General features: G+C 41.3%; 1 protein-coding gene across 3 annotated transcripts in view; it reads right to left on the bottom strand.

Annotated features, from left to right (window-relative positions):
- Positions 1-6,508: 6,508 nt before the first annotated feature.
- Positions 6,509-14,279, bottom strand: part of LOC126251756 (sialin-like) — a 134,373-nt gene continuing 126,602 nt past the window's right edge. For all 3 annotated transcript variants that reach the window (XM_049952372.1, XM_049952371.1, XM_049952370.1), the window contains one exon: positions 6,509-7,472. In XM_049952372.1, coding sequence (XP_049808329.1) covers positions 7,351-7,472 — 122 coding nt within the window. In that variant the 3' untranslated portion in view covers positions 6,509-7,350. The remainder of the gene's footprint in view (positions 7,473-14,279) is intronic.

Below are 14,279 nucleotides of genomic sequence, written 5' to 3'. Positions count from 1 at the left end.
TGGCGGTACTGACTTTAAAGAAATATATTATGACTGTGGCCCCACATTATGAAAAAATTATTAAACAGATCGCAGACGTCAGGCAGTTAGCTTGGACCTCGGTCAACATAACCTCATTCAAACAATAGTCAACTTGTGTCTGCATCATAAAGTTGATCTTGATTGAAAATGTCAGTTAACGAGCCTAATTCTCGTCATTTGTGGGAGGTGTTATTGTTTTGTTTCAATATGAAGAAAACAGCGGCTGAGTCTCTTCGAATGCTCTCAAGTACGTATGGTAAGGACGCTATTAGTGAAAGAACGTGTCGTGGGTGGTTTCAACGCTTCAAGAACGGTGATTTTAAGGCCGTAGACCGGCATAGTGGTGGAAAGAGAATGTTTCCGAAGATGCAGAATTGGAGATTCTGCTGAGTGAAGACTCGCGTCAAACTCAAGAAGAATTGGCACGATTAGTGGGAGTGAAACAGCAAGCCATTTCAAAACATCTCAAGGCTATGGGCATGATTCAGAAAGAACTAACTTGGGTCCCGTGTGAGCTGAAACGAAGAGACGTTGAACGGCGTTTGTGTGTTTGTGACCAGTTGCTTCAGAGCCAAAAACGGAAGTGATTTCTACATCGCATTGTGACCGGGGACGAAAAATGGATTTAGTACGATAACCCTAAATGCAAAAAATCATGGGGATATCCCGGCCATGCTTCCACGTCGACGGCCAAACCGAATATTCACGGCTCCAAGATCATGCTCTGCATGTGATGGGACCAGCTCGGCGTCGTGTACTGTGAGGTATTAAAACCATGTGAAACAATCACAGATGCTCGTTATCTAACGCAGTTAATGTGTTTGGGCAGAGCATTAAAAGACAAACGGCCGCAATACAGCGAGCGGCACGATAAAGTGATTTTGCAGCACGACAACACTCGACCCCACGTTGCAAAAGAGGTCAAAACGTACTTGGAAACGTTAAAATGGGAAGTCCTATCCCACCCGCCGTATTCTCCAGACATTGCTCCCTCTGGCTATCACCTATTTAGATCAATGGCGCAAGACCTGGGTGACCTTCACTTCCGATCTCATGAAGAAGTAACAAATTGGATCGATTCGTGGATCGCTTTAAAACATGAACAATTTTTTCCACGCGGGATTCGTACACTGCCCGAAATATGGGAGAAAGTAGTGGTCAGCGATGGAAAATACTTTGAATGATACATGTGTAATCAATTTGTCTCTTTAAAGCCTCAAATGTTGGGGAAAAAACGGCGGAAGCAAAGCTGTACACTTGTAAGTAAACCGTCAAAATATTATTGACCCATGAAGTTCTTTTCATATGAATGACATGCCCTGCTACAGCAGGCAAAAAAAGTAAAGCAGCTGAAAAATGCTCCTATTGGATCACAAAGAAGGCTAATATGCTCCTGTTTGAAAGATTGACTGAAATGTAGGGTGCCACCTGCTTCATTCTATCTTCTTCAGCACCTTCAAAAATTTTACAAAAAATTGCGTGTGCAAAATATTCGTGCTTTATTGTGCTGAGACAGAAGTAGACTCTAGCAGTGGAAAAGAGACGGAAAAGTAATAAATACTCAAACAGAAGATAATAGACAGTGATTGTGGGATAGAAAGAGCGAAGGAGACGATGGCAGCGTGAGAGAAAGAGAGGGACACAGTGGCAGTGGAACAGAAAACTGCCAAGAAAAGAATGAAGAAGGCAGTGCCAGTGGGAGAGGAATCAAGAGAAGGAAAACGTGGAATTGGGAGAGAGCCAGTGATAAAGAGTGACAGTCTATGGCAATGACAACGAAGAGAGAGAGAGACAGAGAGTGAGAAGAGAAAGGAAGGAAGAATTGAGATATTAGCAGTAAGAGAGAGCAACAGGGAGACAGTGATAGTGAGGATAGGACAGAACGAAGGAGACTATGGCTATGAGACAGGAGGCTGTGCCAGTTAGGGAGACACAAAGAGATAATGACAATGAATTGGGCTGACTGAGTGAGTGAGAATGGGCACGTGGTAGTGGATGGGTATGAGCGACTTACAGCCATGGACTAGCGGGTGTGAGCGCATTACATTTACAGGAGCATGTGGGAGTGACACGTGTGTTAAGCGTTAAAAAGAAGGTGAATATGTTAGCATGCCAAAATTTTTGAGAAAATTCTTAAAGCTGCTGAGCAGGATAGAATGAGGCAGCTGGTATTCGACGTTTCAGAAGTATATTTTCAAAAATGGTTCAAATGGCTCTGAGCACTATGGGACTTAACTGCTGTGGTCATCAGTCCCCTAGAACTTAGAACTACTTAAACCTAACTAACCTAAGGACATCACACACATCCATGCCCGAGGCAGGATTCGAACCTGCGACCGTAGCGGTCACGCGGCTCCAGACTGTAGCGCCTAGAACCGCACGGCCACTCCGGCCGGCAGTATATTTTCCTTTGTGTGTTCCGATAGGAGCATTTTTGTGCTGGTTGATTGTTATGTGTTTTCTTGTTCTCCTTATTCTGTTGTTTAATTATTTTGGTACAGTATTTCTTGTCTCCTTTATTGTAAAGTTGGTGAATTCAAAGGTGCACAACAGTTTGTTGTGTCTTCTATTGTGTTAAACATTAAAGTTTGCTTTTTGGTAAACTGAATGCTGAATATATTACTTGTGTCATCTTGTGTATGCAATTGGAGTTGTTGAAATGGGCGAATAAGTATATTCAAAAATTATTCAGGATTTACGCCCACACAACACACAATCACTTGCCACTCCACAGTTTTCTGCACCATATTTTGTACAAGAGCTTAAAAAAAATGTTTCGTTGCCACCACTAGAGATTACGTTGACCCTAATGAAACTCCTGTTGAAAACGTTAGCCAAAAATAGAGAATTTTTCAGTTATCTCTGTGAAAGTTTTGGTTCCACCTGAGATTCGAACCAGTTTCAACCTTGTATCAAAACTGACTGCGTGAGAGGGACGGTTGACTGTATTTCATAGAGGCTGTTGCTAAATTTTTGAGTAATAAAAGGATTCATTACGTATTTCTGTTGTAGCTATTATGATGGAAAAGTTCAAAAAGACAGGCTATTTGGTGCACTTCAAGATTCACTTTTTTTATAGTCACCTTTCTTCTTCCTCGGAAATTTGCATGCTGTCAGTGACAAACAAGGTGAACACTTTTATAAAGATGTCATAGTGATAGAAAGACAGTATCAGGATTGCTGGACTACCAATACGGCGAGAATCGGCTGTTCGTCACTTCAACAACAAATGTAATGGGCAATTAATTTGAGTAAAAGAGCAATATTAGTTGTGAAGATGGAAAGGCAATATAAGCCAGCGGGCACATAATACAGAGTGGTCCATTGATAGTGACCGGACCAAATATCTCACGAAATAAGCATCAAACGAAAAAACTACAAAGGAGGAAACTCGTCTGCCTTGAAGAGGAAAACCAGATGGCGCTATTGGTTGGCCGGCTAGATGACGCGGCCATAGGTCACACGGATATCAACTGCGTTTTTTTTTTAATAGGAACCCCCATTTTTATCATATATTCGTGTAGTACGTAAAGAAATATGAATGTTTTAGTTGGACCACTGTATTCGCTTTGTGATAGATGGCGCTGTAATAGTCACAAACGTGTAAGTACGTGGTATCACGTAACATTCCGCCAGTGCTGACGGTATTTGCTTCGTGATACCTTTACCATGTTAAAATGGACCGTTTACCAATTGCGGAAAAGGTATATCGTGTTGATGTATGGCTTTTGTGATCAAAATGGCCAACGGCCGTGTGCTATGTATGCTGCTCGGTATCCTGGACGACATCATCCAAGTGTCCGGACCGTTCGCCGGATAGTTACCTTATTTAAGGAAACAAGAAGTGTTCATCCAAATGTGAAACGTCAACCACGACCTGTAACAAATCTGATTCCCAAGTAGGTGTTTTAGCTGCTGTCGCGGCTAATCCGCACATCAGTAGCAGACAAATTGCGCGAGAATCGAGAATCTCAAAAACGTCAAAATCGCAAAAACATCGATTTCACCCGTACCATATTTCTATGCACCAGGAATTGCATGGCGACGACTTCGAACGTCGTGTGCCACTGGGCACAAGAGAAATTACGGGACGATGACAGATTTTTTGCACGCGTTCTATTTAGCGACGAAGCGTCATTCACCAACAGCGGTAACGTAAACCGGCATTTGCCACTATTGGGCAACGGATAATCCACGATGGCTGCGACAAGTGGAACATCAGCGACCTTGGCGGGTTAATGTAATGTAATGTAATTATGGGAGGAAGGATAATTGGCCCCCATTTCATCGATGACAATCTAACTGGTGCAATGTATGCTGATTTCCTACGTAATGTTCTACCGATGTTATTACAAGATGTTTCACTGCATGACAGAATGGCGATGTACTTCCAACATGATCTATGTCCGGCACATAGCTCGCGTGCGGTTGAAGCGGTACTGAATAGCATATTTCACGACAGGTGGATTGGTCGTCGAAGCACCATACCATGGCCCGCACGTTCACCGGATCTGACGTCCCCGGATTTCTTTCTGTGGGGAAAGTTGGAGGATATTTGCTATCGTGATCCACCGACAACGCCTGACAACATGCGTCAGCCCATTGTCAATGCATGTGCGAACATTACGGAAGGCGAACCACTCGCTGTTGAGAGGAATGTCGTTACACGTATTGCCAAATGCATTGAGGTTGAGGGACATCATTTTGAGCCTTTATTGCATTGATGTGGTATTTACAGGTAATCACGCTGTAACAGCAGGCGTTCTCAGAAATTCACAAAGGTACGTGTATCACATTGGAACAACCGAAGTAGAATGTTCAAACGTTCCGTATTTTAATTTAAAATATCTACCTGTTACCAACTGTTCGTCTAAAACTGTGAGCCATATGTTTCTGATTATTGCAGCGCCATGAGTCACAAAGCGAAAAAAGTGGTTCAAATAAAACATTCATATTTCTTTACGTACTACACGAATATGTAATAAAAAATGGGAGTTCAAGCTAGACAAGTTTCGTTCTTTGTAGTTTTTTCGTTTTACGCTTATTTCGCGAGATATTTGGCCCGGTCACGATCAATGGACCACCCTGTATACAGGGTGAGTCACCTAACGTTACCGCTGGATATATTTCGTAAACCACATCAAATACTGACGAACCGATTCCACAGACCGAACGTGAGGAGAGGGGCTAGTGTAATTGTTTAATACAAACCATACAAAAATGCACGGAAGTATGTTTTTTAACACAAACCTACGTTTTTTTAAATGGAACCCCGTTAGTTTTGTTAGCACATCTGAACATATAAACAAATACGTAATCAGTGCCGTTTGTTGCATTGTAAAATGTTAATTACATCCGGAGATATTGTAACCTAAAGTTGACGCTTGAGTACCACTCCTCCGCTGTTCGATCGTGTGTATCGGAGAGCACTGCAACATACATCGCGTTTCTACAGAATGATCTGCCAACGTTGCTCGAAAATGTCCCACTGGAGACGCGTCGACGTATGTGGTATCAGCATGATGGTGCAGCTGCACATTCCGTAATTAACACTAGGCTGACCCTTGACAGGATGTTCGACGGGCGTTTCATTGGACGTGGAGGACGCATAAATTGGCCAGCCTGTTCTCCTGATCTTACACCTCTGGACTTCTTTCTGTGGGGTACGTTAAAGGAGACTGTGTACCGTGATGTGCCTACAACCCCAGAGGATATGAAACAACGTACTGTGGCAGCCTGCGGCGACATTACACCAGATGTACTGCGGCGTGTACGACATTCATTACGCCAGAGATTGCAATTGTGTGCAGCAAATGATGGCCACCACATTGAACATCTATTGGCCAGACATGTCGGGACACACTCTATTCCACTCCGTAATTGAAAACGGAAACCACGTGTGTACATGTACCTCACCCCTCATGGTAATGTACATGTGCGTCAGTGAAAAAGACCAATAAAAAGGTGTTAACATGTGGACTTAATGTGCTGTTCCAGTCTCTTCTGTACCTAAGGTCCAACACCGTTCCCTTTGGATCCCTACGTAATTCGGTGCTCTCCGATACACACGATCGAACAGCATAGGAGTGGTACTCAAGCGTCAACTTTAGGTTTCAATATCTCCGGATGTAATTAACATTTTGCAATGCAACAAACGGCACTGATTACGTATTTGTTTATGTGTTCAGATGTGCTAACAAAACTAACGTGGCTCCATTTTAAAAAACGTAGGTTTGTGTTAAAAAACATACTTCCGAGCATTTATTTATGGTTTGTATTAAACAATTACGCTAGCCCCTCTCCTCACGTTTGGTCTGTGGAATCGGTTCGTCAGTATTTGATGTGGTTTACGAAATATATCCAGCGCTAACGTTAGGTGACTCACCCTGTATATATATCGAAGAAGTATTTTAATGTTTATACTTCAACAAAAGCCTTTGTTCACGGTGGAAACTTCAACTTTTTTTCAAATTATTTTGCTAATTTTATAGTTTATTACAAACTCACAGTGTCACATACATTTACATGATACAAAAAAAAAGTCAGACACAGATTCAGTGCCCGAAAATAGTGACGTGAAACTATTACCTGACAGAAAGTAATAAAAGAACACTTTTCGTTGACCTGTGGTGTTAGTCTGATTACACTGTTAGCGACGAACCACTAGAAACACCCGACAACTTTAATAATCTTGGAATAACTGAGGGAGGCGAGATAAAATTAGTTGTACGGGAAGCACATGCCAGACCGATTTATTAGAAGATTCCTTACGGAATGTAATTTTCCCAAGAGAGGGGTAACTTACAGAACACTCGTCAGTCGGTCTCTTAACATATAGAATTAATAAAGAAGACGGAGAATATACAAAGAAGATGAGAATTCCGTTTCACCACAGGTTTGTTTATGTAGGGCAATAGCGTAACAAGCGTACTCATGCGACTTGAGTTGCAGATACTACAAGATGGGCATTGTGCTTTGCGGGGAGGTTTACTGCTAAAATTCCAACGTACAAGTATTACTTCCCAGAGAAATGACCGTCACTCAGAAATTCGAGTCATGCGGTGTCTTATCATAATCGCTCTTCCCGCTCTCCATCCGCAGTTGGTATAGGAGAGAGTTGAAACGGAAGTGGTAAGCTCAAGCACACTTTTGGTCTGCGGAGGAGCTATAGGTGTGGACACTGAAAACAGACCTAAATGGAGAAGGCCTTTGCAGGGAATGTCAAACGGTTGGTGGCATTGACGATCTCCTTAATTTACGAAAATAGAATATAAGTGCCTTATATGCGTGCATGTCTCTCTTAGAGACTCAGTGTCCAAGGAACGGACCCTACGGTATAACAGTTCTCCGATGACCTCTCTGTGTTACTTCTTCGTCAACCGCTTGCATCACTCCTTCATCAAATGCGGTGTTCTCGATTCCCTCACTGGTGTTCGCTTTGCGTGCTCTTTCTGAAACAAAGAGAGACAAAGGATTTAAACATTATGAAACTCTATATGAAGTTTCACTACACATTTGTTGCTAATTTTGGCAATGTATTCATCTGAAATACAATTTACTGCTGTGATCGAGTTCGATAATATTATGTTGATATCATGACCGCTACTCCTGGCAAGAAAAGTCAACGAAAATATTAGATAACATATAAATAGAGGAAAAATGGGAATTACTGATATGTCCTTCTGGTGTACTCGTCTGTTGAAATTCGTTGAGACTCGAGCTTCTACATAGTTCGTATAATATTTTTGGTGTGATGTAGTATTTTCCATCACAAGCATTTCTAGGACATATTTGCGTTTTTCATTTGACCTTCGATATTTTTGTCGTTATGATAGGAAATATTATCCTGATTTTGATGTATTGAACAAAGCCCATCTTACTTGTAGATAACAAAAGGCAGTGCCGAGTGGAAAGTAAGATCACTTCTGAGTATTCTTTATTTTAGTTTAGTAGTGGAGCAAAGGCATTTTAGGAAGCCCTAAACATTAGTGTCGTTTATGGCAAAAACAATTTGTTCTTTCAAAGAGAGTCTCATTCTTGTAAGTGATAAGCCACGTTCAGGAAAATGTAAACACAGAGAACGTTCCATAAGTTTGAAATGTATGTCCTACATGGTTGAACTGAAAACGACAGAAGTTCACTGCAGAGCATTTCTGCATTTACTCTTTTATCTCATAAGAAATTTGCACAAACTCTGTTTCTTTTTATCGTATTATGAACATGTATTCTGCCTCATATCTTTCTCCGATCGTTAAGTCTGGAAACCAATGCAGAAACGTTCCCATCAGACTAAAATTCTTTCTGTCCAACCTCCAACCCCCCGTCCCCTTCTCTACATCCTTTTCAGTAGCAGGAACCTGCCTCTGGAATGATATCCCTCACTACACCAGAGAATTGAATGACGTCTCCAGTTTCAAATGAGAGCTAATGACATATCTACTAAAACAACAATTTTAGGGAATTTGTGGTAAGTTCCTACGGGACCAAACTACTGAGGTCATCGGTCCCTAGGCTTACACGCTACTTAGTCTAACTTAAACCAACTTACGCTAAGGACAACACACACTCCCATGCCCGAGGGAGGACTCGACCCTCGACAGGGGAAGCCGCGCGAACCGTGGTAATGCTCCTGAGACCACGCGGCTACCCCGTGCAGTAAAACAACAATAATGACTGCCATTCCTCTATATGTATCCCCTACTTCAGGGGTTTCGACTTTGCGTCACGGCTCCCAGGGGCGTCACAGTCTTGCAGAAGGGGGCGTCGCGTGGTTTTATAAGAATAATGAATTGATTATTTACTATCAAATCGAAGTTCGTTTCCCCATCACTGCTTCAGTTTTAGAGCTTTGTGAAGCAAGAGTGTCCGCAGGTGGGTAACATGACCCAACCCATTTTGGTAAATTTTTCAACATCCTACTTACGCGAGGTAGGCTTTTCAGTATTTTCAATCACCAACACGAAAGACAGATCATAAACGAATGTAGAGAAAAAGATGGATTCCGCAATTTACAATTTTCTACCGAGATTTTAAGAACTGGTGATGAAGAATGAAGCTTATCTTTGCCAGTGATTTTATTGCAAGAATAAGATGTACTAACATTAAAAATTGGTTGAAATTGGTGTGTCAACTGTTCATAAAGCAATAAATAATCTTATTTATTTTTTTCGGAACGTAAGTTTATTTACCTCACAATTCCAGTGGAGTGTGTTATGCGAAAAGAACTGTGAGTGATTATGTTTAAATCAAGGGGGTCGTGGACCCAAAAAGTTTGAAAATCACTGCATTATCTCATCACAACTTTGTATCCTTCTTTGACACCAGAACGTCTTCATTTCCCGAAGTTCCTAGCGGGTGAGGTCTATCTGACATTTTTTTTTCCTTCGGGTCTCACTAAATTAAAAACTATCATTTTCGTACACACATAAATACGATCTTCTACTGTCACTGTTGTTATTACTACCACTAGGAGTATTATCGCTAGTAAGGGGTTGCTGCTTAAGTTCGTAGCGTTTATCCATGAACACAACAGATACCTATAAAGATACTTTAATTGTCAGTAATATATTCTCCTTCCCTATTTACAACAGTCTGCTAACGCTAGAGTAACTTTTCGATTACACGACTGTAGAAAACTTGTTTTGAGGCGAAGAACTCGTCGAGCCATGTTCGGAGCACATTTTCATCCGGAAAGAAAATTTCTTGAAGGTTGTTCGATAGAGAGCGGAAAAGATAAGGTGGATGCTGGATGACTTCCCAATTCAACTCCTGTATAGCTTTTTTTTTTTTTTTTTTTTTTTTTTTTTTTTTTTTTTTTTTTTTTTTTTGTATAGCAGAATGCGAGAGGGAGTTATCGTGGAGTAGCATCACTTAACGCAGTCTTCCTGGTCGTTGATCTTGTACTGCGTCTTCAGGACGTCTCAGTTGTTGACAATAAATGTCAGCAGTGATGGTTACACATCGGGGAAGCAATTCGTAATACACAATACTGTCGCTGTTCCACCGGACGCATAACATTATCTTTTGTGGATGAGAGCAGCTCTTTATACGGGGAGTTTGTGATTGGTTTAGGCTTAACCGTTCCTTTCTTTTCCTTATGTCAGCATAAAGACATCATTTCTCGTCACCAGCAACGATACAGGATACGAATTATCGGTGTTGTTCAAGAGTCAATTGATGACGAGCAAGCAGGGATGTACAGTCGTGGACAAAACGAGCGAGACCCCTCGCCTTTTCGTTATGCTGATCCGCACGGCTTTAAAGTCTGCTACACAGCATAACAGGCAAGGCGACGAAGTGCTACCAACATACTATGCGCAGGCGTGAAATTGACAAACTATCTGAACTTTTTTAGACTGTATTCCATAATTTGTAAGACTATATTAATGCTGATTAGTGTGTTAAATACAACACGTAAACATAAGACAGAACTGAAAGAAGAAACGCTAATTTGTATGAAACGGACGAATAAAAATGAATTTCAGCTTATCCAGATAACAGACAAAGAACCCCAGACCGTTACGAATTAGCAAAATATTATCCGCATTCGCCCGCGAAACGGTCTGTGTCAACGTTCAGACCAGTCATACTGGATTACCATTGCTGACCTACCATGAAAGTGTGCAAATTTAGCAATGCGTGAAGATTCATAACGAAATTCACTTAAACATCATTCAGTGCCACACTTAAGTCAATTCCATTATTGACAGAAGCGGAAAAAGGAGGCAGTATCATGTATGAAATTCTACAAGAGTGTCATATTGACATCCACAGAGCGCCAGTACAGAATAAAGGTAGCGATAAATCGTATTGGGTGCGCGAGAATTTCTTAAAATTGCTTTACTGATATTCTACCTGCCTCCATAGAGATTAGAACCGAAAACAAACCAGACCTTCCTTTCACTATGCTAGCAGACAACCTAGGCAAACAGCCCTCTATTATTACCCCAGACATGAACAAGCCGGCAATTTCGCAATAAAAATCTGCAGTTTCTGTTGCATAGAGCTTTCTGGACTCAAAAACATGAATTTTCTTCCTTTATGTCACCACTTATGCGACAATCATTCGGGATGATTATCGAAATAACAAATTACTGTTATTAGAGAGTAAATTTTGTAGGATAATTCTGCACCACCCCAGGAAATAAACGGCTACATAGCTGCCAAACGTATTCTGCATTGTTTCGAATTCTCCACTAGACTCGCCACAGCCAGAAAACGTTCATTAGCAGAAGTGTTTCTTAAGCTAGCTAGCAATGAGAATGTTCGTACTTCTAAAACGCGGTGGCATTAATACTGGGATGTGAATTACCACGTGTATAGGCAAATACATTCTATTTGCATTCCTGTAAACGTGATTTGGATCGAAAACGTAGCTACGACTAATATGCTTATGTATCGACAGCAACTAGAACATTTCGAATAAAGAGTAGCGGGTGTTATTTATGCGGCCCTCATCTTCAGTGTTTTCGTTGTTAGGATTTCGTCACCTAAACCGGTAAAAACGGAACCCTACTAGTCTCACTTTCTTGACCGTCTATCGGTCTACCCAACCCTTAAAACCCGTTTACCTCCAGAACGGGTGGACATAATAAGCGGAAATGTATCGCACTTCTTGCTGTAACCGGTCCCTTGCTGGTGTAAAAAAGTGAGCTTCTATGTCAACGCAATCAAAAGATACGACGGTTTATGTAAAGAAAATTTACGCGAAAGGTCAAAAAATGGCTTCAAGAACTATGCGACCTAACTGCTTAGGTCATCAGCCCCTAGACCTAGAACTACTTAAACCTAGCTAGCCTAAGGGCATCACAGACATCTATGCCCGAGGTAGAATTCCAACCTGCGACTGAAGCAGCCGTGCGGTTCGTCACTGAAGCGCCTGGAACCGCTCGGCCACCGCAACGCGGCGAAACCCTACTCACCTCATGTATAATGATAATATATACTGTCTAGTGAGGATAAACTGTATTCTCCAGCAACTCAGATCGTTTGATCACGGAACTTTTACGAAGCTACATTCAAACTTTGTCGAAGTCGTCTGCAATATCCATTACAAACACCCTAGGAACTTCGTATGCGATATCCACTTCTGAATACGCTGGCAGATAATGCAGTACTATAACAAGTAGGTGGGAACTTATTGTTATTGGTCCATGCATGACACTTTATTTCAATATCACTTTAACGCGCCTAGGTGTTCGTATATGGCTGAAATTAATGAACAAAAAGTAAATAAACAGTAAACAACTTCGATGTTCAGATCAAGTGAAAGTCACATGTCGTAATTACAACATAATTTCGTTGTTACATCTACATGACTACATCAACAGGATTTCTTTGCAATCCGGACTTACGTGCCTGGCAGAAGGTTCGGATTATTTCTCTACCGTCCCACTCATTAACAGTGTGCGGGAAAAGGGACTACTTAAATCTTTTCTTGCGAGCCTTGAATTACATTATTACTATGGTTTCTTCTTGTGTAAGTACCCTAGGAAATAATGTTTTGGCATTCAGAACATATGGTGGTGATTGAAATTTCGTGAAAAGATCTCGTGGTAACGAAAAACGCATATGTTTTCATGAATGTTACCCCAACTCGATTATCAAATCTGGGATCCTCTCTCCCCTATTTCGTGACATTACAAAGCGTGCTACCGTTCCTTGGACGTTTTTGCGTGCACAGTCAATCACGTCTGTCAAGGATATTATAGCAGTGGACGGACAAACGTAGTGTAGGCAGTGTTTTCAGTTGGCCTGTTGCGTATTCTTAGTGTGCGGCCAATAAAACGCAGTCATTCGTTTGCCTTCCCCACAAAAGTATGTTTTCGATCTTTCCAGTTTAAGTTTTACTGGGTACTGAGATGAACTGACAGTGCTTCGACTTGTGTTTTGTCATGTAACCGAAAGTTAATTATTGTTATTGGACGCAGCTTTCGTGTTTAATGTATTCCTCAGTCAACAACAGTAGACTCCTCGTACACCACACATAACTGTTTCAAAGTATTAAATTGTTACTGATCTTACCATGTTGCAGTGGTCATCTTAACTTGCCGTTTTGAAAAAAAGGAAAATATTTTAGCGAAATGTAGCAACTAAGAAGCGGAGTATCCAAACAAACAAACGTTTCCGGTTTAAGTAGTTGCAGTAGGTCTACTACACAGTAACGTAAATTAGGAGCAAAGTCCATAAGTAGATCCTCATCAGGAAAACCAGCCCTCATAATGCAAAGTGCAACTACAACAAAGAAAGTTTCCAAACATGTCAATGAGTAGTCGAGGAAAGTGGACGCATTCTGTCTACTGAATCCCAACGCACGCAATTTACGAGGGGGCACGCCAAGTGTCAGACCCCGATCTTGCTTTTAACTACGCTCATTGAAAGAGGGGACAAAATAAGCTTAAACTCTACCGCTTCTGAGAAAACGACGGTCAAAGTGTTCAATGCGTTGTTGCTATAGTGTAGATACCGCTTAGCGGTTAAGGATTCAACTGAAGCGGTGGCTCTGCGGCTACCATAGCGACTTCGGAACTTTGCGCTGCGAGTTCGAAACCCGGTTTTTCCTTTTTTCCCCCCTCACTCTCTGAATTATCTACGAATGTTTATTCCAATTTATGATGAAACACTGTTGTCGTTATTCGTCAGTTAATTTACTGTGTAAAGAAATAAGTTAAAAAGGGAACACACAGTGCGTAGTGGGGCGATCACTCTGTTGTAGAAATAATTCAGAAGCCAAGATCGCTTAAATACTGTCTACTGGATAACCGGTTTCAACACACTAAAGGTGCCATTATCGGATCTAAATGTAGATTAACATTGATAAACCATTTGGATATAACGATACATGAGGCAGACGAGATGATTTTATATCAGCTTGTCTCATTCGTTTATTATTTTTTTTAATTCATTAATTACACATAAAGTTAATTGTCGAGTAATGACAACATTATTTCAACATAAATTAGAAAAAAAACATTCGAAGATAATTCTGATAGAGAGGCAGGAAAATAAAATAATTAAAAAACCCAATATGGTCTCGAACACGGGAATCAATGCTAAGAAGGAACGACGGTAGCCACTGAGCCACCGCTTCAATTGCGTTCTCGGCTGCAGAAGGTATCTACACTAGAGCAACAGCGCGTTGATAACTTTGGCCGTCGTTTTCTCGGAAACGGTCGAGTGTCTGCAGATAAGCCGAAACACAAGTTCGCTTATTTTGTCCTCTCCTTCACTGACAAGGGGAGGCCGCCAATTGTGAAATT

The sequence above is a fragment of the Schistocerca nitens genome, chromosome 4 (assembly GCF_023898315.1).
Source record: "Schistocerca nitens isolate TAMUIC-IGC-003100 chromosome 4, iqSchNite1.1, whole genome shotgun sequence".
In the NCBI taxonomy this organism is placed as follows: Eukaryota; Metazoa; Arthropoda; class Insecta; order Orthoptera; family Acrididae; genus Schistocerca; species Schistocerca nitens.
The sequence above is the reverse complement of the archived record's forward strand: the minus strand, read 5'-3'. Positions and strand labels throughout refer to the sequence as shown.